The 24,032-nt window shown below is 38.7% G+C and overlaps 1 protein-coding gene across 11 annotated transcripts in view; it reads right to left on the bottom strand.

Annotated features, from left to right (window-relative positions):
• Nucleotides 1-1,491: 1,491 nt before the first annotated feature.
• CDKL5 (cyclin dependent kinase like 5) overlaps nt 1,492-24,032 on the bottom strand; it is a 131,187-nt gene continuing 108,646 nt past the window's right edge. For 9 of the 11 annotated variants that reach the window (XM_068684005.1, XM_068684069.1, XM_068684080.1 and 6 more), the window contains 5 exons: nt 23,501-23,624; nt 15,515-15,617; nt 11,255-11,377; nt 9,972-10,091; nt 1,492-8,736 (listed from right to left, as the gene is read on the bottom strand). In XM_068684005.1, the coding sequence (XP_068540106.1) occupies nt 8,350-8,736; nt 9,972-10,091; nt 11,255-11,377; nt 15,515-15,617; nt 23,501-23,624 (857 nt within the window). In that variant the 3' untranslated portion in view covers nt 1,492-8,349. Of the gene's footprint in view, nt 8,737-9,971; nt 10,092-11,254; nt 11,378-15,514; nt 15,618-21,019; nt 22,554-23,500; nt 23,625-24,032 lie in introns of those variants that run through there. The other 2 variants (XM_068684090.1, XM_068684097.1) reach the window with 2 other exon arrangements.

Genomic DNA, 24,032 nt, shown 5'->3' with positions numbered 1-24,032 from the left:
GCACATTTTCTTAGTAAGAAATCGGTAAATCCACGGGGCTCTCCATTAATGCTAGCCTAGCAGTCCAGGCAAGCTCTACGGGGAAGGTCAGCAGAAGCACATGCTCTTATATACCAAGATACCATGCTAATATATTTGCCACCACATGACTGAGCTTATATTAGGGTATGATAAAGCCTCAGAGGAAGGAAAGGCCGTGCAGGTAGAAAGGACCTGTGCTATCACTCTTCCAGCCTCCCAGTTTCAGACAGGACCGCAGACCCTTTTCCCAGACGGAGATGTACGGCAATAAATAAGGTGGAACTAACAGGCAGGCGCTGAATTTCACAGCTCATTTGCGTCCTGCCTCGCCCCGTCCTTTGCCTGCACTTCACCCCTCAGCCTGGACGGGGAAGGGACCTGCTGCTGGCTTTTATCTGCAGCATCAAAATGGTGCCCGCTAAAGCAGGCGTTTCTCTTCTCATCCGAGCTATGCCGCTCGCCTCCTAATCGACCTCTGGAAATTCACTTAACCTCTGCCTCTTATCTGAAAAGAGGGGTGCTGAGAGCCTTAATTAATTAAGTGGTCCTGAAACGCTTTTAGAAATGCACTTGACTTCCAGCTCTGCATAAACACAGCGTATTGAAGTACGCGTGCGAACGAGGGCATTATTAAAGCATGACAGGAGCAGCCAAAACACAATTACAAAGCTTTTCCTCATGAAGTCAAACTTTTCCTGGCATAGCAATGTCATTTTAATTTTGGGCACAGATGCCTCCAATCACCATTAACCAGAAGAGCAGCTGTGCCAGCCAGAAATGACACCAGCAGTGCTGAAAAGGCAATCTTCTAGGAGTGAGAAATCCTGCAGGAGTTTACCTGCAAAGGTAGGGAGACCAATGTATGGCTTTGCAACTTGTAAAACAGAAGAGTTTTGAAATAGGAAGTAGGAATAAGAGCTCTTTTTAGCCTCATGACATGAATTTTTAGACCGGAGTGCTTACAGAAATAAGTGAGGAAAGTGTGCTGAGTAGTCAAGCTTGCCCAATCCAAATTATGTGGTAAGAGACCAGCTCTGGCCCTCCAGCTGTACAGCTCCTGTAAGAGTAGGCCCTTTTCCCTAATGCATTCCTGCAGAAATGACCCCTTAATGGCCATCAGAGAGGGAGATACCCACACCCACCCTGCTCTCTGTCCCAGGGAGACCAACGTGGAGCACTCACTGGTGGGAGTTAAAGCCAGTAGCTGGGGTTTCCCTGTTTGAGACGTGAGGGACGCAGCCCAGTGGAGGCACCAGGCAGCAGTGCGGTCTGAGAGCAGCCGTGGCAATGGCACGAGCCACGCAGTGCCTGTTTCAGACACTCTTCAACAGACGTCGAGTCCTGGCTGGGAGCACAGAGGGAAAGCAAGGAGCCCACGACGTGCTCCTGGCTCCTCAGCTTGCTTCCAGTTACCCTGCCCAACGCAGGGAGCGCGGCAGGAACACGAGGAGCCAGCGAGCCAGGCCAGTCTTCTAGTGCAAAATCTGCATTTTTATTAAAGACATATTTTGGAAGGCCCATTCAAAAATACATTGTGCTCAGTAAAAATTAACCATTTCCATGCTGATAATTAAGGTTACCACAGGATTTTTTTTTTTCTCTTTTAGAATATTTACAGCAACGATAGAAATTGTACAGAAGTTAAGAATGGAATACATGCCCAAAAAAAATTTGGTAAGGTGTACCAACAACATGATACAAAGGGTTGTATACAAACACTTTACAAATGGTTTATTAACTTGCATGAAGTCATCCTTAAATATTCAACACATTTTAAAATCAATTTGTATTCCAGGATTAAAAGGATTAACACCACACCACGTTCCTTCCACAACAGAAAGCATGATAGATTTAAAAGTTTGTGCGCTTCAGATTTCTAATAAGTTGTTAAAAACATTGGGGAACCTTATCCATGAATTTGGAATATTTGAAAGCAACCTCCCCAGTCTGGTATTGTTCGAATAGTCTGTATTGGCAGATTGTGAAAAAAGATCCCATTTTTTTGTGAAAAAAAGATCCTATTTTTTTTTTTCTTAACCTAGTTCTTCCTTCTTTCTCCCCAATTAAATAAATTCAGAGTTCAAGATTTTCACAGTGGAGATCTAAGCAGTCCTGGAAGTCCTTGACAGATTAACCAGATTGAAAAATGCCTGCATAGAATTTCCAACAAATTATGGTTTCATGGAAAATTTTAGCTTATTGTTCCATATAAACCAAATGCATATAGATGTCACTCCTTTAGATTACACATATCCTTCAGTAGTATGAGTCTAAGATGTGCACTAGCCAAAAAAAAAAAAAAAAAAAAAAAAAAGTAACAAGAAAAGGAAAGCTGAGACAGTTAGCTACACCTAGAGTTTCGCCTCACTAAACAGTTAAAAGCTCTGCCATTGGATTTACAAGTCAAGAGTTTACACCAAGAGGTTCATATGCTATAGGAAACTTGAATAACATCTTCCATCTTGCGCTATGAACATGCTTTAACTTTGCTAATGGAAAGCTCTACGGAAGCAGTTACTCCACGAAGCATTTATACGCCTGTACAGTTAAGATGCCACCTTGCATTTCTCGCAGTGGACCCAGAGAAGCAATGCCCTGTAAAACAGAGACCTGGTGGAACAGAAAGCCGGGCAGGCTGTGTGTTTTGGTGGGGGCACGATGAGGTACGGTATCTCACCCAGATGAAATGGAAAATAAAAATGAAGAAACTCCTGAGCAAGTCTAAGGATAGCTGTTTGAATAAAACAGCAAACAGGGTGGAGTAGTAGATAAGGCCTCTAACTCCCTGATAATCTGCACTAGAGAAAGAACAAAGAACAAGGCAACTGCAATATTCGAGAACCACAGGGGGAAGAGCAAGGGAAGACTGCAAAGCAGTGCAAAGGATGGCGTTAGGATTCTACAAGGAGAGCTAAGATGGCTTGGAGGTTTTAGAAGTGTACCAGATGAAGGCCCATCAAAATTTTATTACTTGGTTGCTAACAGTACCTAGAGGAAGAATCTTTTTATACATCTGTTCAAAATTTGGAGTCAGTAATAAACTCGGAACAAACAAACCAAACCTCGACCACATTCTGCGAGAGAGAGGAGGTAGATTGACTGGTAGAGAAGACAAGAGATGTGTAGAGTCACTCTTAGCCTTAGTCGTAAATTCCAAGTTCAGACCCTTGAGCCATGTTTTAAGAGACACATTTACCTGGCGACATATTTTGGGTTATATTCTAGAAGAGCCTGAGAAGCAATCTGACTGGCTCAAACAACAGCATTAAAGAATGGAGGGCTCATCCTCTCACTTCATGTGCATCTTCCACTTGGTTTGGCAAAAAAGTCATCTTTTGCTCCGAACAGTTGACTGTATGCAATGATATTCCTGGTAACAAATAAGCATCCGAGCACAACTTGGAGCAAGTAAACTTCAAACCTAATCTATCCTGCCTCATGCAGTAGCTATTAAAACAGACTGCTGAGACAACAGGCTATCTACGACAGGTTTTCTCTTCAAATTAAGAGGATCTCCTGTAAAATTTGCGTTGCTTAACCATCATGAACTTTGTTTCATTGCAACACCTGAACCAAGCAACATGTACAAGTGTTCACTAGCCTGATGAGCCTGAAGCAATGATGCACTGGTGCTGTTTGACTCTGAGAAAGGAGCCGACATCTAGAACTTCCAAGCGGTGTTATATTGAAAGGGTTTACTCAAATTGCTCCCTTTTTAACAAAGGCCAGAAAGTTAAATGGCTTTTCTCCTCATGCACTACAAACCCAGCTAATGAATGGGTAGTATCATGACACCATTAGAGAGGACTGTTTGGGGAAAGGCACCTGTTCTTATACAGTGTCCTGACTTAAAGGTCATTTGAAATGATTTAATAGGGCACTTCACCTTTCCAAGCATCTTCGGTGACACTCCTGTCCTATTCCAAGTGGTGGGCCTACGTACACGAACAGCCCAGATGTGTGACTGATGATAAAATCCCACTAATAAATGTATTGTTCATGCTAGCTGGAACGGAAAAAAGGAACATTCATTGCCACCCCACAATTTGCAGTATATTATATATGGCTATCCTTTTAATACTCTGTGTGTGACTGAGATTCAAATACTCTCCCAGTCTCTGACAGTGTTCAGCATATACAGAATTAATTACATGTAGGTATTTCTGAAGCATGTCTTGCTACCAAATTAAGACAACAACAACAAAAGAATAAAAACCCCAAACGCTTCTAGCTCATGGCTCCCCTCGAAAGCGGCTGCTTTTTGTCTTAGCTAAATAGATGACAGCATTGCTTTCAGAGTTCCCTTCGCTACAAGGAATTACAGCACTGAACTGTTACAAATACATAGCTTTTTCTGGGTGAACACAGTGGTCTACTCAGCTAAGTTAGAGAGGCTTTTGAAGAAAAAACAAAGGTTGGTACGTGGCTTTTTATACTATGAATATTGACCCTTTAGGAGACCCATCTGCAATGACCAGCCATGTCCACAGGCAGGACACTGCTGCTTGGAGAATCACTGCAGCTCTGCTCCCCGAAACAAGCTGGTCCAGCAGAGAGAAAGGCGACAAGCCTGAAGATGATCTGAGGGTGTGTGTTAAGTCTGGAAGTTTGAGGCCTGCTTAAATACTGATCTAAGAGAGCAACTATCTGTACGTAGAGTGGGTGCGCTGAGGTGGGCCTGACCTGGCATCAGACATGAAAGCTTGGTGCAAGGCCCAAGCCCTGTGGGATGGGGAACTTTTTAGAAAGACTGGATCGAACCTGGGGCCGCTGACTTCCTGCCAAGAGCTCGTCCTGGTGCTCAGTGCTGGCGACCTCTCGGAGGAACGAGGGATCTCGGACTGCGATAACAGAGCAAAACGCGTTAAATAGCCCTAAGGGACTGTTCTCTGTGGTCAGGTCTGTTAAAAAACCCCACGTGTTGTTTTAGGTTAATGCATTTTCATGGCAGTTAAAAGGACAGCTTAACCACATAGCTTCACACAGTTTCAATTAAGATGAGCTTAAGGTGCTTCTTTGTTGATTAACAAGAGCTCAAGAGCTATAGTAAAAACTTATCTACAGGTTTAGGCAGCTTGAGTTCTGCAAAATGACTAATCCATTTCTGAAACTTAGTTTCTTTACTTTTCACATCATTAATGATGCCATAATAAGGCAAAGCAGCTTGCCAAAGAATAAAATGCTGTTTAAATAAGATGCTTTATAGTAAGTAAATCTATAGAACATGTAGCACAAGACTCAAAGACCAGTGAAGAGGAAAGCTCACACTTAGAAAATTGTTTGCTCTGTAATTATCTTCTCCTTTATTGAGACAGCAAATCTCTGCCATATAATAAGACTCCTTTGGAAGCCTCAGCGAAATTACATTAGCAATATTTTAAATATTCGGAAGTTAGACCAGGTTAAAAATACACAATCTATCCCAGCACCAGCTGGCTGAGCTGCTGGAAGTTCTTTCTAACAGAAGGAAGAAAATACTACATACATTCAACACAATTTAGTATTCAACTTAAATCTGTTACTGTTTGTTGAAGTTGAGAAGAAAATGCAGTATGAAGTAGAAACAACTTTCTGTAAATATGGGCCACCAAATAAATACTTGAACATTCCTTAGGTCACTCTTGAAGCTTTGCTAACTACTTTAAATAGCTATATGTACAGTCAGAGATTACCCTGATTTAACTTAATGCATATTGAGGGAAACGAACAAACAAACAAAAACCTTGGGAAACATTTTTCCTTGCTAGAAACCAGAACAGCCATATACAGCCCAGTGGCATCATCTCCAGCAGGAAGCTCTTACTATCAAGATACAAATCTTGTAGAGGCAAAAGGAAATACATCCATAAAGTACAGAAGAGTCTAGTCTGAATGCTCACGCGGAGACATTCTGATAGTACTGCTTAGAGCCCCACTCCCAGGCAATGCTTTTGTGAGGATTTCGGTGGCATCAACCCATTTCAAAGCAGAGAACGGGAGTAGTCGTGATGAACTGGTGAATCGAAGAGAGACTTTTAAAATATACTGATATTGATAGTAAGGACTAGTAAATTCACAATAACCTTCCTGGATGCCCACTGAACTTATCAAAAACTGAATATCCTTTCATGTCTACTGTATTTATATATGCTATATAAATACTCTATATGTTATAGCATATACAAATATACTATAAACCATATATATCTATAGAAAATTATATGCACGTTTCTTGCAGGCAATTGACAAGGAATTTTCATTTTATAGTTTTTCAAATTCACCAGGCTTAATTTTTGCCCTGGACAAACCTGCTGTAACACCCTTTCATATTGTACTTGACAAAGATTTTCAAAGTGTTTGTGCCGAATGTGTTGTTGTTAGAGCTTTGGTATGATGCAAGAGGTACCGAACGTCACGTCCAGTTTGCATTGTTTTCAAAGTAGGAAGTTCAGCTCTTACTGTCTGGCTACTTCTGTTAACTATATCTATGGCTAAGTCATCAATTTTACATTCAGGTTAATCTCTTCTCGGAACAGACAACATGTTTGCAGGTACAAGTGTCTTCTGATGACACCAAATAGAAAATGAACTATGCTGCAGCGTAATGAGGGAGCTGAATGAACGTGTTTGAAAAGGAAAGATCGTATTGTTCTGACACTACAGGCCTGACTCTCCTCTTATTGCACAAAGTTTAGACTGGCATAACTCTTTTGACTCCTACTGACTCACCTTCCATGTGTTTTACTGGTAGCAACAGAGGAATCAGGTTATATATTTGCTATACTTGACATTCACCAATGTAAAGGCAGTTTTAACAATGTTGTACAGGAGACTGGAACCCAAGATCTAGTATTTTGCTGAGACTGGTCACTGAACTGCGTATGGGAATATTGGGACAGTAAGGTCTAAGGAGAAATTAAGCTGCACGGCAACCTTCTCCCTCAATATCCAAATATCAGATTTGTAGTTTTAAATACATCCTGAAATATAAGAAAAAGTGCAAGAGTACTTTTAATTTAAATACAGTGTTTATCTTATTAGTTAATAGATTGCTAAAACAAGATGTAAAATACACATATGCATAAAAGCTTATACCATGATCTGCAGTGCCATGCTATGCATTAAGTGTCAAAGTTTGGCATTTCACTTGCAATTCATGCTATGTTTCTTTGGTTTTCACCCCTACAATTAAGTGGAAGAGCACCTGCTTTAGCTTGTAGTCATGGGGCACTTTATCTCTTTAGAGGAAAAAAAAAATGGTTCTGGGGCTCTAATCTCTCGATGCAGATGCAGAAATCCTATGATTATTATTAGGAAATCTAAGGACACAGGGGAGAACATACCACATTTAGATTACTGTACAGTTCTGCAGTCTCTTACATTTAGCCAATACTTCCAACAAAATAGCCCATAATAAAGCTTGGAATTGAATGTTGTCTTTTGTTTGTTATCAGTAATTCCTATAATATTGGGCTCTCATAGCTGAGCAAGATTCATACTGTTACAGTCACATTTATATCCACATTCAACTTCCTTTTATTAGAAGTATAATACTGCACTTTATATCACAAATGTATAAAAATATGGCAGATAGTGTCATAACAATACTTTTCTTTTAAATGAGTATATTTAAAAAACAGACAGTTATTTTCCATTTATATATATATATATTTATATATAGAATAAAATACTCCTGATGCAATATATAAATGTTACTGTTAGTTTTTTATAGAAACTACTGTAGCTGTTGCACTGCTTCACAATGTTTCAAACAGCTCAAAATAACTTTACATTATAACATAAAAGATATGATTATAACAGTACGATATTAGGTCATCATAAATAAATATTACAAATCCTATCAAATATGGAAGTTTAAAAAACAAATTTAAGACATACAATTTAACTTTAAACCCTTAACGGGGATACACTTTTATCACATAAACCCCACTGTGTTAACTAGGCAGCAAAAAATGTAGTAAGGGCATAGGTCTAGACATGAACGTTTTCACCCTTATAAGTGCCAATACATACCAGAAGTCTCCCAGCTTTCTGACAGAGATGTGCTCTAAGCTGGAATGTAAATGAGAGAAAATGGCAATACCTTTTTCTCCCTGGACGGCACACTCTGCCTGTCGTCCGGTGACATTTCTGATGACTAGTAATTCGTAATTCGACTTGGTTTACTGTATAATCCCTGACTCTCGCTGTGGCGCCAAACAACATAGCTCCACATGTACATATTGCACACCTTTATAAAGCTGAAAATACAGTCTTACCATCACCAGAAACCACCACCACTCCCCTACGCTGACCTCCGTGCGAGCTGGCCTACTGCCTGGAGTGCGATTACAAGGCTGTCTCTTTCAGGTCGTTCAGGTTTGGCATCCGTGACCGGTTTGTTCGGCTGTACGCGTGCCCGTTCTGCCCGCTCTTGGCGGGCGGCTGCTCAGCGTAGGGAGGCCCGTCGCTCGCGCTCCTGTTGACGGGGGAGACGTGCCAGGTGGGCTCCAGCTGGCTTGGGATCTGCAGCGTGGGCCTGCCCTTGGCCGGCGCCTCTTGCCGCGCGTTGCTGCTGCCGCTGCTGGAGCTTTGACTCATGGGGTGGATTCGCACCTCGGAGAAAGTGGCTTTGGCCGGCTGGCTTGGCAGGGGCTGGAAGCGAGGCTCGGCAGGGACAGGGTGGTTCGAGGAGGAGAGGTGTAATAGCTTGCGAAGAGATTTTAATGGCTGGCTCTAAAAGACACGGGGAAAGCACTTGACCTTCTGCTCTCGCTGCTATTGTATCATATCAGACTTCCTATGACAAAACTGTCATATCCTAAATCGAACGTCCTGAACTTTGCAGGACTTCTTCACTTTTAGTATGTACTCACTTGGAGTATTTCCTTCCAAGCTATGACTACACACCTGAGAAAAATGCTTTCTCATTATCATTCAAATCCATCAGCTACCTGAAAAGACGGAATGGCTAGCTCAGAAAAAAAGCTTTTGTTCCCGTCGGTTATTTTAACCTTGTGTCCTATGAAAACAGAGGCACAGGCAATTGCATTAGCTCTCCGTCTGTCAGCACTCCTGCTATTAACTTTAGAACCTCAAGCCACATTTTATGAGGTGCAGATATCAGAAATACGAAGTACCTAAAAATTTCCTGAATGTCAACTCGGGGTTAGAGAGAACCTTGAGTAATTATCTGCACTGAAATAAAGGCTGGCAGAGCTCAGCAGTTTGGTATTTGGTTTGCCTGCAGCGGGGTGGTACGCAGCTCTTGTCCCTCACAGCTTCTTTAGCTGGTAAAGCACACCAAAGGAGAAGAGACACAAGGGGTTACTCAAATGAGTAGCAAGAGCTGGGGTAAGCCTGAGTACACAAATTGGTAGGATAACAGCGCCATTAAATTCCACAGCTCACAGAACAACTTGCTTCCTCAAGCACACCAGCTGCAATTTCAGTGTTTCAAAGTTTTCAACCTTGTAATGGCAAGAGCATGGCAGAGAGGCTGCCTCCCAAGCCCTGTCACCCAGGCTGGCTTTAGAACTGGAGGACATAAAGCTGCACTCATGCAGTGCGATGCTCCACCAAGCCAGCCTGCAAAACCAGCAGCCTGTGCCAGCTGAGGCACAGCCACGCAGCAGCAGGCCCCCACTTGAGAGCACTGCCATAGTGCTGCTGTGCCTACTGCGGCTGTGCACTGAAACGTTGTTTATCTCCAAAGCAAACACATAACCACCATTTCTAAAGGCTCAGCGGCTGACACAAGGACACACAGTCTCACCTCCTTTCCCCATCACTCATGTCTAGATTTTCAAAGAATTACACAGTACCACAGGTACATGAGTTTTTACATTCAGTGAGGAGGGAATGGGGAGGGTGGGAAATAACATCAAATGCAATTTTTCTATTTACCGGAGAAAAATCTGTCAAGATACCTTCTTGATGTTAAAATACAGGGAACTGATAATGCTACTTACATGAGGCTGGATTTCTGTCATCTTCTCAGGATGCCAATCCTTCTGCCTGCTGCTCTGGTGATTAGTAGAATGAATGGCTTTCTGTAATGCCAAGAGATCCTGACCATCAGTGCTAGGCATCTGCAACAAAACATTAAAAACTGGGCTATTAATATATTTCTTAAGAATAGCTGTAAATCCTTTTCCCAAGTTAATTACACAACGCAAGTGAAGCCCAATACTGCAGCAGAATTGCAGTGTCCTTTCATTATTTTTCCCCATAGTAAGAGTAAGTGGCTGCGGAGGTCATGCAGAGTTGCTTTACCCTTAGCCCTTGAAGCATTCGCATGCTGTTAGTGTTATTTGCTGTAAGAGAGAGCAATTAAACAAGGCTTCCAAGAAAAATAAAATAATAATAATAATAATAAAAACCAACAACAACAACAGAATTGTTGAGTGTCATCTTCATTTAAAAAGCATTCCATACTGCAGTTAAGACCAAGGATCAGTTCTATAAATTTGTTCCTAATTGAAGCAGATCAAAATCATCTCTAAACTGACATCTGGCCGATTTTGCCATCACAAAGGAAGAGATTTTCTTTTCCTCATCTTTCTGCTCCTCCACAAATAACCCAAGCCAAATTAAAAAATAAAAAAAATCAACGGCACTAAAAAACAAGATATAAATTCATCAAATTTTATGGCAGAATGACAATGTAAAGCTCATAGAGACTTTTATTTCAGGAATTTTAAGCAAAAAAGAACAATTAAATTTAATCTATTTTTAATGCAAGCTGCCTTTTATTGTGAACAATCAGCACAAACAAAAATATGTTAGAAACATGAGTTAAGTTTTTTTTTCAGAGAATGTGTCATTAATATCTAATTGAATTTATATATAAAGGAGCAGTTAGCACACAGAATGTATCTCTAATATAGCTATAAAACAAACCAGGTTAATTTTTTTTTTTCCTGATTGAAACAGAATGAGAAAATTTAAACATCGGTAATTTCACAACTATTTTCCTCCTTTAGCCCTAGTCCCGGGGCTCATTCTCTCTGGAGCTGTGTACATTACATTTTCAGTATAACAAGTGGTCAAGAAACTTTTTTTTTTTTTTTTTTAAAGACATAATCTACTTCAATGGAACCACAAACTTTACTTAAATTTATGGAACTGGCCCAAGATACTTAACTGGCATGAAGAGAAAGTGATCCCATGAAAATAAAACACATGCTGCTGTAGTCAGTAAAATAAGTTTACTGGAGCGTTTTACAGAGCTACTGTACTTAAAAATTAATACCATGGGTAGAGTGACTACAGGAAGCTTTTTCAAAGAAGAACTATGCTTTAAATTATTCTTTGAATTAAAAAGAGGGAAGAGGGATTTCTTGATGCTTGGATTCTCCCCGTTGGTTGAGTTTGTCTGTAATATAAGATACAAAATCTAAATGCATAGTATATCAATTCAGGAGATCTGTCCTTACTATATTAACTCATAATTATATTTTTGTAGTTCCAACAGTACATGGTATCAATCTGATTCAGGAAAATATAATAGTGACTGAATGAAGAAAGTGTATGGAACAAATTCAAGGAACTCAATGCATATACAGCATGGAAAAAGAGATCAGTATTCTTACAGAAAAAGAGATCACCTATTTTTATCTCCCATTAGGAATGTAGAGTACAAAGTCTTTTGAAAACTGCAGGTAGGTCTTGTTGACTTTACTGAGCTTTGGATCAAATCTTGTAATTTTGTTACTTATGATAATGATATAAAATGTTATGGCATTTCTTATTTTTATATAAATAAAATATCAAAGATATACTAGTAATAGCAGCAATCGGTTTTAGAATGAGTAGTTGATAGTTACCTCTGGAAGAAAGAAAAGTATTTTATTTTTAGCTTTTAAAAAGAGCTAGGGCTCCAAGATGAATGATTTCAGTTCTGACAAAAATATGCCTTCAACAACTTCACGTACAACTGCAAGGGCACTGGCAGTTATATTTTTATTTCTGTAAGACAATCAAAGAGCATACCAATGGATGCACAAACAACAAACAGAACTGTCAAGTATTAAAATTATGAGCATGATGATTTCTCCTCCTCTCAGGTGCAAACAAGCCCAAGCCACTTGCTGTGCCATTTGCCTACCAAAAGAAAACTTTATACTGCAATGGTTGTATGACTAAATATAACGATGGGTGCACCACCAGAAGAGAAGGTTTTCAAAGAAATTCCCTGCTTCTAGTTTCCATCCAAGCTAACAAAAGACAAAGTCATTAATTAGCACAGCTTGCTTAGAAACTCTGTGGTCAGAAGAACTTTCTGTTTGAAGTTCAGTAAATTAAAAAGGAATCAAAGCATCAGGAGGAGGAAGGGTCACTTGCAACTGTTTTTTTCCAAAGTACATAATCTCTTCAGATCCGTAGCTTGCAATATGTGCCACAATCTGCAAAACTCAGGCTCTTCTGAAGATAGTGCACATTGACACTTTACACAGCCCTCATGGATACCAAAACGCTTAGTGACAGATTGCAGAAAAAAATGTGATTCTAAAAATCAAAACCTTTTGCTGCATTACTAAAAGATTCCAAAACAAGATAAAAAGGAGAATGGATAAAAACAGCTCTTCAAAAACAATATTCCAAAGAATTCCCATAGCAGACAGTAGTGATTGTTATCCCATAAAGAACTACACCTGGAGAACTCTAGAGAGAATAATCCTCTGCACGAGGAAGTATCAGAAACTGGTATCACTTCCGCGCTACTGGAGATTTTGAGAATGACATTATTAAGAAGATATCTTTAGTCCCAAGTCATCTTTTATGACTCTTACGATGATCACCAGCAACACAAAACTTGCCAAATAACAGTGGATGTAAGTAGTAAGCAATGGATGTGGTATTATCACCCTCTTAACACTGTGTACAATCGCGTACTATTACATGCTTCTCAATACGACTGTTCTCTGGGTCTAGTTTGTTATTTGCTGCAGAAGGCTGGTATCAGGGTACATAGCTAGAATTGCATACATCTAGGACTCTAAGAGTTTTAAGCCTCAGAAAAAAACTTGGAATATATTAAGATTTTTGATATGAGTCCATTATTGCTGTAGTTGAAGAGCTATTACTACAGTGCTGTTAAAAGCTTTTACTACTGAAGTCAAACTTGGAGCTAAATAATTTTCAGGTAATAAATTACATTCATGGAGGAAGACCCTCATGAACATCCCAATGTTCATTATGTAGACTTCCTCAACTAACAGACAAAGAAGAACAAAGAGCAGTGTCTGAAGCAAACACTTGCACACGCACTGGTGTGCACAGTCTGTCCCTAGACACTGTTCTGTCAAACAACTGCAAGTAGAAACAAGAAGAGGTTTTTCAGTCTCTGGTTGAATGAAGTCGATGTCAGCAAGCCTGTAGATGAGGATGCAACAGTTTCATCACAATCGCATTTCAGAAATATTATGCATCTCCTGTGAAAGACTAGGTGGAACTAGCCAATGCATTTTTCGTTATGCAAACACTCTCTCCCTCTCCTTAAGTATGAAAAGGAGTAAGGAGCATGTGTAAATCTGTCCTGGCTTGTAATCAGTGATGTTTTCAGTATCTACAGAGCAAGGTGCTTGTCAGTTGATATTTGGGAAAGTGCTGATTTTTGCGTTGCAACACAACTCACCTCAGTCTCTAATTCCTTCACTTAGTTTAATCTGGAAGTAGTTGATACCTGATCTATCAGCTGGGCTTTTAATATGTTCCCTTCTACCATGTCTGAATGGCTGAAATCTAAAACAGTGCAAATATAACATCTTTTTTTGGAAAATGCATCACTGAAACCAATGGCTCCAGCGTGCTACCTAAACCAATTAGGCGTGCTTACCCTTTCATGGACATTGTGATATCAAAAAATCCCAGAGTTTTAAACTAGATATTTAGTTCAGAACAGGTATCTTGGTGAACAAGTTCAGAAGGAGAGGTAGGAGCCACTACCCTAAAACCTAGCTAGCAAGGAGATATGGTGCATTTTTGTGTGCTAGTTAACACACGCATGCACATTCCATGCAGTTCAAAGAAAATTAAACAAACAATGAAAAAAAGCAGACAAACACTCCTCTCCCCCAGTTTTCAATAGATCAGCCCTCCAACAATACCCAGTCATGCCACCTCACTCTCTGACAGAAGATATTTTAACTTAGTTACTCCCCTTTGCCCTGCAGTACTGTTAACTTCTTCTGAAGCCTATTTAACTATGATGAGTGAGCACAATTTACTCCATTTCAAGAACCTTCAAAACCATAACTGCCATTTCATTTACAGAAATATTACAACCTAGTTTTTCAATGGCACTGAGTTCTGAAACCCAAACCTGAAATGTGGGGAATTCAAGCAAGCTACTTTGAAAAGGAGAGCATACATTACTGTTGGAGATGATGATCCCACTACTAGATAAAACAGTTTGATTTTCAAATTCCAAGTCAAGTCTGAAAGTTATCTTTTTTTTTTTTTGTACACTGAGAACATCTGACATGACACCAAAATCAAAAAAGGAACTAATGTTATTAACAAATTAATAAAGTTACATTTTAATGAAAAAAATATGTTTTAAAAAAAAAGTTGGGTAGAATTCTTCATTTTACTAATGTAAGAATGAAGCACACTGGAAAGAACCAGTAACATAAAGAGACAAAGGTATATTTTTGACACTATTTTGCACATGAAATTTAGTAATATACTACTATACTAATAGAAAGCCCGGTGGCCTGGTTGAGAATTACAAGAGCACATTTTTACTAGCCATAATTTTAGATAAAGTACCTGCAGTTTTAAAATTTTGTTAAACAGATATGCAAATGTAATTTTAAGTATTTTACTGTTTCCAGAACTGTTTTCCAAGATTGAGATGAGATGATGTTTAGGTTTTCCCAGTTCTTACAGGGACTTTCATTGTAAAACTTTTTGAAATACTAATATGTCACTGCCCTCTGATAAATAATGTTTCTCTCCTGAAAACTAGATGTAAATGTAGAAATACAGAAAAGATAGCAAAGGCATACACAATACAATAAAAGACACCTTTTCCCCCAACGTAAAATAAAACATTGAGAATGGCTAAGGCACATCATCCTTATTCCAGTCACAGGGTATGGCAAGAAGTTGGAAGCTGTCATCAAGACACTGCCATGAAAATGTTCTTAAAGAATTCTCTTTTATAGCAGTTTGATTTCCTCCTAATGGGTATCTGAAATTATTCAAGCTCTGAGGACAAACAATAATGCATTTGCTACTTTTTGAATGGTATCAACATATGCTGCAAAAGGATTTGCTACAACATCTGGTTAAAACTTGCATATAAACTGGATGTTGAAGTATCTTAATGAAAACAGACACAGAAAGAGTATCTGACTGTCATATAGTGAAAACAGAAAAAGAACAAATAGATACATGCAGGTATGATCACAAATAATATAAAGTTACTGTACTAGTCTAGCATTTTAAAGTAGTACCATTCAAAACTGATAAACTTATTTTCTTTTAGAAATAACTGCATACTTACAGTTTGAGATTTCTTCTTTTTCTTTTTTATTGCCCTGAAAAACCCTTGCTTTTCTTTCTCCTTGAGCTGTTCAGAGTGACTGTTAAGATTTTCAGGACTTTTCCTAAACATGAGATAAGGTATTGTAAGAGAGTTTATTTTGATATAGTGCAAATTCTGTGTAATGGTGAGACCTTATGGCAAAGAATGAAAATTATTGATTGAAGCAAAAAGATTCTTAATGTTTAAACATTCATTGGTTCAATGGTTACTATACAAGTAATAGTCTTGTTAAATGGGATAGGAGGAACAAAGTGTTAGGGTAAAATGATTAGTCAAACCAGTGAGTTACTTAGGGAAAAGGTTAAAGCATGCATGTTTTTTCTAAGCCAGAATTTAATACTCAAACCAAAATATTCACACACAAGTTTTTTTAGAAAAATGAAAATCGTATCTGAGAGAACATACAACTGGTGAGGAGGTACAAAAGCACTGGTCCAGTTTATCCATTGCTTGCCGGAGAGCTGGGAGTTGCAAAGATCGCCAGACAGAACCAATTTCAATTGACACTCCTGACCTTTGCTGACATGGTTCCAAATTTATCATCAGGGAGGCTGGGGATCCATTTCAACTTAGAAACTTCAGTTAGTTTGTTATGCATGCGTGAGACAGTGCTGGCAAAAGAAGATGACCCAAAAGTGGAACAGTTGACTTCCCTGCAGACTGAATTTTATTTATTTCTCCCTCATATCTTGTTTACAGCAGAATTAACTACAGCTGATAACCAACACGTTACTTTAAGTGTACACAGTAAACTAAGGATGTACAGCACTGATAAAGAGCAAAAAGATGGCTTATGAAGGACATTAGTGTGACATAGCTGTATGCAGTTCTAGTGCCCTTTAAGCTATTTTGAAAATTGGAAGTGCTGATGGGAAGTTTCACGGAGATAAAAAGAATGGTCTACATTAAAAGAGTCAGAGATTTCCATCTCTGTACAATGTCAAAAACACAGCCAAGCCAATCCCAACAATTACAGCTTCCTTGATTGTGGCGCACAGGTACTTAACCAGGAAGAAATTACAAAAATTACAGACCTTTAAAGCAGAGGGCAAAGACATAACAAGAACAAGTAGGTAGATGATTAGGCCAGAGAAGTCTTGTTAGAAATAGGGCACTGATTTTAACAATGAGAATCATTAACCACAAGAAGAAACTCTGTAGTGAAGGAGTGGATTTGCCATCTTTGACATTTCAAATCAGGACTGCGTACGCTTCTGCCAGACGCACTGCTGGGCCTCAACCCCAGAGAATGGATGACAATTACTGGCAACTAACATATGTGAAGTCATACTGGATGATCTAATTGCCCCTTCTGAGCCTTAATTTGTATGAAAATAAAAAAGAAATTATTCTATTGTCTTGCTGGAAAACCTGAGGGACAGCCACAGTTCCAAGGGCTCTGGACGGCAAAGAGAAGCAGCTTTGCTTGGAGCAACTGTAATGTAGCAACACTTCGCTGCCTGCTATAGTTATCTTTGGGTTCTAAATCTGGCTTAAAATGCTATGCTGTAAACTGGTGATTCAGCTGCTACTACATGCCAAGCTGACATTTTTTTCCAAGCAAATGTGAAACACATTATCGAGGTGGGAATGACGACAGTTGTCCCCCTTATTAATGAGCATCTTCACGCAGAAACGGGGTTTGGTCAGTTCCTCCGTTTCTACACAAAACCATCTCAAACTCGGAGTGCTACCTGGTTCTAACGAAATGCATGTAGTATTTAAACACTGTAACAAGGCATAATAATTGAGTAAAAGAAATGGGCTTAGAGGAAAGATTTATAGGCAGAGTAGATGGTGGGAATTTTGCTAAGTTAAATTTTTTCAACTTAAATCTAGATCCAGAAAACACATTCACATGTTCAGTGATACAGACAATGGGAAAATCTGAAATCTGAAAGTAGATACAGGAAAAATCTCTAGTTTAGTATAACTATTAGATTCCTACCACATATTTTAAATATACGGGATTGCTAAAGATCCCTGCTTATGTCATGTCCCTGGATTTAGTACCATTGCATAACAGCAGTAAGTCTTGTATAATTCACTTAAAGCATCACAGCAGAGCCCAGAAGTAAACATTACTGACAGCTTTACATATTTTGTCAACTCACAAGAGCAACTTCACACAGACAAAACAACTACTGAGTTATTTACTGAAGTATTTTTAGGAGTTTCATCTTCCGTAATTTGTTAGAAAGCTTGGAGAAAAGCACACACAAGTATCCTGCTTGCACTCTCAAAGTCATGTGAAAAGGGCTGAGAATCTCCCAAATCTTTTCCCAGAGAAGATACTGCACATCCTCATCTGCAAATGTACCCCCAAAACATGGCCTTAGTGCAAATTACCAACCCAGAGACTGTGCTGCCCATTGAAGAACTAGGCTCAGATCCTAAGTGCCAGCATGGTTTGCCTGCACCGTCCTTTAAAATTTGTCAACGTCTTGCTCTGGCTTTTCTGCTCCAACACCTATTCTTCAATGGAGATGCTGTATTTTTGAAAAGTCAACTTACTCTTTAGAATAAAACTTGGGACAATTTTTGCACGCTTTTAGACAGATTCACTCAAGTGTAACTCATTTCTTCAGCCCAGTGAACCTAGACAAGAAAACTGCTCCCCACAGCAGGTGAGTGGACAGGCCAGAAGTGAAATTCTGTTTTTTATCTTCCTCTTTGTTAACTCCAGTGACCGGAAGAAAAAAATGCAAGGGGCTGAGAACTCTGCTCATTTCCAATTGCCGCCTACCCAAAAGCCAGTGGTTTTACATGGACGGGTTTATGTCATTAACTCCTATGACTCATATTGCAGCACAGTTGTCTGAAAAAGCACTGACCTTGAAAAGCAACTGCTTCCAAACACATGCTCATTATGTGAAGAGAGCGAACATATATAGCATTATAGCAGGAAGTTTCAACACCAGGATTTTGCGCTGAGTAAAAATAGAGCAGAACATTTTGATCGCCAAGATGAAACACCGGGATATTTTAGGCATCCCGAAAGATGGTTTTCAGACAATGGACAGTACAGGAATAAGTGAGGATTATCAGAAAAAATCTGTATGGTATAGCCACACGATAACTCTTCCAATATAACGGCCAAGTCCTGGTGTTTTGCATAAAGCTTCAGCTTTTGAAAGCAGCAGTTACACCACAGCCTGTGTCTCTATCACTAGGAAGCAAGACTAGCCCTAGAGAAGAGCCCCCACTGAGAGAACTCACCCTCAAGCAGAAACTAAAGGCAAAATTTCCTCTTCTCCATTACTTTTATCCCTTTTTGTGCCTTTTGCATGCTTAGGACACGTAATATAGATCATATTGGTTATTCTGGTCAGAGACATTTGGAAAAAGACACAGAAACTAGAGAAATGCTTTGACTATCGCTAGCATTTATTGCCCCTGGGGAGGAAAGGTATCCAACTTCATGCAGGTACATCGGTGTGTAGCAGCATGTATGGATGGAGGCAAAGAAACTGCTGTGCTTCAGCATTTACTTTAAAAAAAAAAAAGGGAAATAGGAAGTGTGTTGCACTCATGCTGCCACAGATGCGTTCACACTGCACAAGGCTCCTTTTTTGGCAATTCCTTGTGCTCTTCAGTTACTCTTCGGTACCCCTAATTTCAGCAGGTAGCCTGGTTAGAAATCCTCTTTAGCTGCCACCATACTACTTACTCCCTTTACAGCACAGCTCACAATTACATAAGTCAGATTTTGGCCTAAAGGAGAAGTTACTGAAATATCTGAAGTTTTCTTCAAAATATTAACGAATATTTAAAAAGTCCAACCACCTTGGCAGTTATACAGTTACCATAAACAATGGCAAGAAAATGTCTGAAACCAGTGAAGAAACTCAAATACACGGTTTACCTAAAATAAAAATATCAGTCCTGCAAGCTTAGTAAAAACTTCTAGGTGTAATAGCCTGGCACTGAAAGCTGAAAAAAACAAGAGATCAACTCAGAACATTGCTAAAAGCTGAAAACCTTCTTTCATGTGAAAAAGTTTGATTTATTAGCTGGAACGAAACCCATGTCTACCATCTTATATACAGAATACCACACAGCAGCCTCTATAACCACAGTATCACTGAAGGCTACGGCTTTACTAAAAAGAAGTATACATACTTGTATGTGTGTGTACATATATATACACATCCCCTCCCCAATATAATTCAATATTAGTAAATAACAAATATTTGGAACTAGTTGGCTTCATGACCTCGTACTTCCCTAGGCTTATTTCTTGGACTGAATATTGACAACTACAATTTTGTAAGGATTCCTTGCAAGTAACATTGTATTTCATTACCAAATTTAGTACAAAAAAAAATCACTGATGATTGGTGAAGGGCTGGGGAAGAGGCACTCTCTGGTTACTAGAAGAGAGCCTACATGCATTGGCAGTGAGGCTCAGATGCAGCCATACAGATGAAAAAAGCAAACGTAGGAGATAATGCATATACGAGAGTCTTGGGTAGGAAACGTCAGAGGGAGAGCAATAGCATTAGGAAGGTGAATATCTTCAGGCTATGCTGAGCAGATTCCTAAAGGCTCAACCAGTGCAACACACAGCTGATTTTTTAAGCTTGCAAACAACAAATTTGGAATATTGGTATTTTTAGAAAAAAAAATCTAAAAATCTGTAAATGAACTGGAGCGTACTTGCAATGCAGGAATGGATGGGATACAGACAACTGAACAAGCTTTCAACCACCTTGTTCAGGTACTGGCAACCTTTTTGTTCCATGGACTTCAGTGTGACTGCATTGTCACGCTGCCATTGAAACAGCAAAATTAAAGCCAGTCGGGTCATGTTCATAGCATACTGTAACGTTTTGGAGTCCTAAAAACTAACAACAGATAGACAAAACAGTAAGGGTGTTTTTTTGTTTGTTTGTTTGTTTTCTTGTTGTTTTGTTCTTGAGTCAGAGTGTGTGTGCTTATGTATTTATATATAAAATAATATTGTATGTATTTCCCCTTATTTTTTGAGGGAGGTATAACATATACTAGCTGTTTGTCATAGAATTAATACATTTTAATGGACATAAAAGGTCCAAACTTTCCAAAAGTCCCCACATATGTTGTAAGCAACCAACACAAGAAGCACCTCCAGCATGATGGAAGATGAAATGCTGCATGTTGGAGTTTATTCCAAGGAGATACTGAGAACTGTAATAAAGCAATTATTACATATAGTAACTCAGGTCAGCATTTTGGTACACTGGCAGAACAAGGTTTAAGTATCTTGCCTGTTACCTACTAATTTTTCCCAGGTTGAGACAAAAGTTGAGAGAGAATAAAATTCTTGTATCTAAAGATGGAAAATTGAGCAAGTTCAAGGTCACTCGCAGGAAATTAAACTCAAAGATTTTCTAGAAAGATGAAAATTTGCCTTTTTCAAACCAAGTCATCTGAAGTTCTGAAATGATCTAGAAATTTAATAGTAAAACCTGGTAACAAAAGTTGAGTTCATAACATCTTTATTTTAAAGAGGCAGGACAGTGAGGACAGAGTGAAGAAATGCACACAAAGACAAGGGAACATTTGTGACAATTCAGTCTAGCAAACATTCACAAAATCTTTGACAGAAGAAAGGCAACACAGAGCAATAGTATGAGAGGAGCCATATTTTACAGTAGTGGCAAGTCCAGGTGGAATACATGTCACTCATAATTTGAGATGAATTGTCATGTACCAGTCATGTATGTCCATCAGACATCAAATATTTATTTCATCATAAAATTGATGATGTAAGCAGAATCACATTCCATTAGAGCTTTCAACATTTTCATAAGCATTTACACAACTTCTATACAGAAAAATAAGTAGAGGAACAGACTCTACATCACTCAGGAATCTGCATTTATGGCACAGAACAATTTTGCAACAACATTAGACCATTGCCAGGACAACTTGCACAGAGTAACATGTAGAGCTGGGCAGGAAACATTTCAGGAAAATAGGGACTTGGAAAAGCAAAGAGAAAGAGGAATGCATGCCAAAATAGCAGGTAATTTGATGTGGAGGGCACTGCCATTCTTTCCATTTTACAAGACAAAAAGCTTATTCTTCTGTGGGTTTTTCTCTCAAAGGAGCTGCTCCACTTAATGGAAATATTTGAGTATGGTAAGTGGAGCAAAGACTTAAATCTAACTGTCTCAAAGTTAATCTAGAGCCTTATTCAGTAGGCTATACTCAGCATCTCTTGTGGTCCTTTCATTATTTCAACAAAATGAAACAGCTTCGAGAGAATATACTGAGGGTAAAAACAGAGAATGTGCTTCAAAATAACCTCTAACCTCTGGTTCAGGTCTTTCACTTATTAGATCTAAGATTTCTGTTCACATCTCTGGTTTAAATAAAGAAGAACAAAAGCTGTGCACTTGAGTTCCTTGTACGAAAAAATATAATGCTGACCCCCAAATATCTGTTATTTTGAGTATCTCTCTGGTTTTGACTGTGAATTCCATCCTGGAGCTGAAGAATCTTTCCAATAAAAGGTGAGTAGATATTAGTCTGTTCCTTTGAAAAGTTTTGGTAATTTAGCATTGTAAGGAAAAATATACTTTGCCAAAAAATTCCCAACCAGCTCTAACAACATATACTATTATTTCAGTTCAGAATTAGAATAACATTACATATTCCTTTGTATTAACCACATTATAACAGGTAATATATTGCCAAATGATATATAAAGCAAAACAAGATTCCAGTTAGCTTCTGTTGTATGCCAGATAAAAAGATTCAAATATGAAGGACAGGAAAAGATATAAGAAGGTCCAACAGTGGAAACAAAGACCTTCTTTAGCCACAAATTACAACATAAGTACCAACTTTTTACATAACTGATGAGATTCCCAAAACTAGCATCCACTGAACTGATGTAGGTGGAGCTACTGAAGGACAGGAAGCAGACTCTAGTGTATCAGAGCAGGAGACAAGTGTTCTGGAGTAAACATCTTCTGTTGCTGACTTGGGTATATAACCTGAATAAAAGCTGAAATAACCAGTTGTTTGTGTCCCACCCCTTTCTTTTTTAAGCAGGTAATTCATAGGTTGTTCATATGAAATTACATTATGTCAACAAACCACTGAAACAGTTCGTTAAATAGCATAGTTTCATCACTTTCAGAGAGCAGTGTTTCATATAGCGGTATGAAGTACAGTTGAACCATGAGAATGCATACAAGTCCATTCCTCCCAACAATTCTTTGAAACTTCATTTGCTTATTTTTATTCACTGTGCTTTACTGTGATCAAAGTAGAACATTAAGAGTACTTTAGAGCTGTACAGCTCTCACAGCAACAAAATTAAGATATTTCCCCGTTAAGTCCTGCAAAGCTACACGTATGTTGTCATTCTACTAGCATAATTATAGTTAATTGTTCTATGTTCTATATGGAGTCATGCAATGTTTTTTAAAACCCTTTAAAATCACCGTTTTCCCATATAATATATTCAATTCCTTCTGTGGTATGTAAGCAAAGAGAGCAGCAGTCCCCATTGTAGGGTGAATATTATATTCTTCATTAATACAGTCATTTATATATGGAAACATGCATTTTGATAACTTTTTACATTTTTCTGACAATTCATGCTTCTGGAATCCACAGATGAAGCTATGGGCTTGCTATATGCACACAAGCACTTCCATCATCTTTAACCAAAGACTGATAATAGAAAAAAGAATCAGGGAAGACCGAACAAAAGTGTACAATTTTTAAAGCAATCAATGTGATGGTGTGATGAAGTACTTCTTGTTGCTCAAAAGGGACTGCAAACATGCAATGCTATGGCAATATAGTCAGAGGAAGCAATTAAGCATGTATAAATAATCACAAATTTTGAAAACAAAAAGTTTTAGTTTTTTTTTTTCTTCTTCTTTAAAATCCACCCCCTTTTTTCCTGCCATTCTCTACACATCTGTATAAATAACAACTCACCAGGTATCAAAGGTGGTTTGTCTCTTTGAGTGGTTTGCCACCGTGCTGCTGTCTGCTGGTAATACAGAGGCTCTGTTTGACACATTGTTTTCTATGTATGTACTCTCTGGACGTGGAGATGGAACTGAACAGAGAAATAGCAAACACTGTATACTGAGCTCTGCCAAAATCGCATCTTTTGAGTTGTCTGCTTCCTCTCTACCTCTTTTATAGAAACCAAAGAATGAAGAGACCAAAAAAAAAAAAAAAGAAAGTAGTTTGTGCTTTCATACAGCTTGGTAAGCCTAATACTAATACTTCCAAGATAATGTTGTAAAATGATGGCATCATCAGAACTGGGGTAAGATGCTGTTGGGTATTGAGAACACCTCTATCTATAAGGGCCCACAAGTGCGACTGATAGTTAAGAATAGAAAACAGAATGTAAGGTTGGAATATTGTTATTACAGACAGGAAATAATACAGTTTACAATTCATCTTCACTCAGGACTTAATAAAAAAAAAAAATAATAAAGCTAATACCCACCCTGAA

Source organism: Anas acuta, chromosome 1 (assembly GCF_963932015.1).
Source record: "Anas acuta chromosome 1, bAnaAcu1.1, whole genome shotgun sequence".
Classification (NCBI taxonomy): Eukaryota; Metazoa; Chordata; class Aves; order Anseriformes; family Anatidae; genus Anas; species Anas acuta.
The sequence above is the reverse complement of the archived record's forward strand: the minus strand, read 5'-3'. Positions and strand labels throughout refer to the sequence as shown.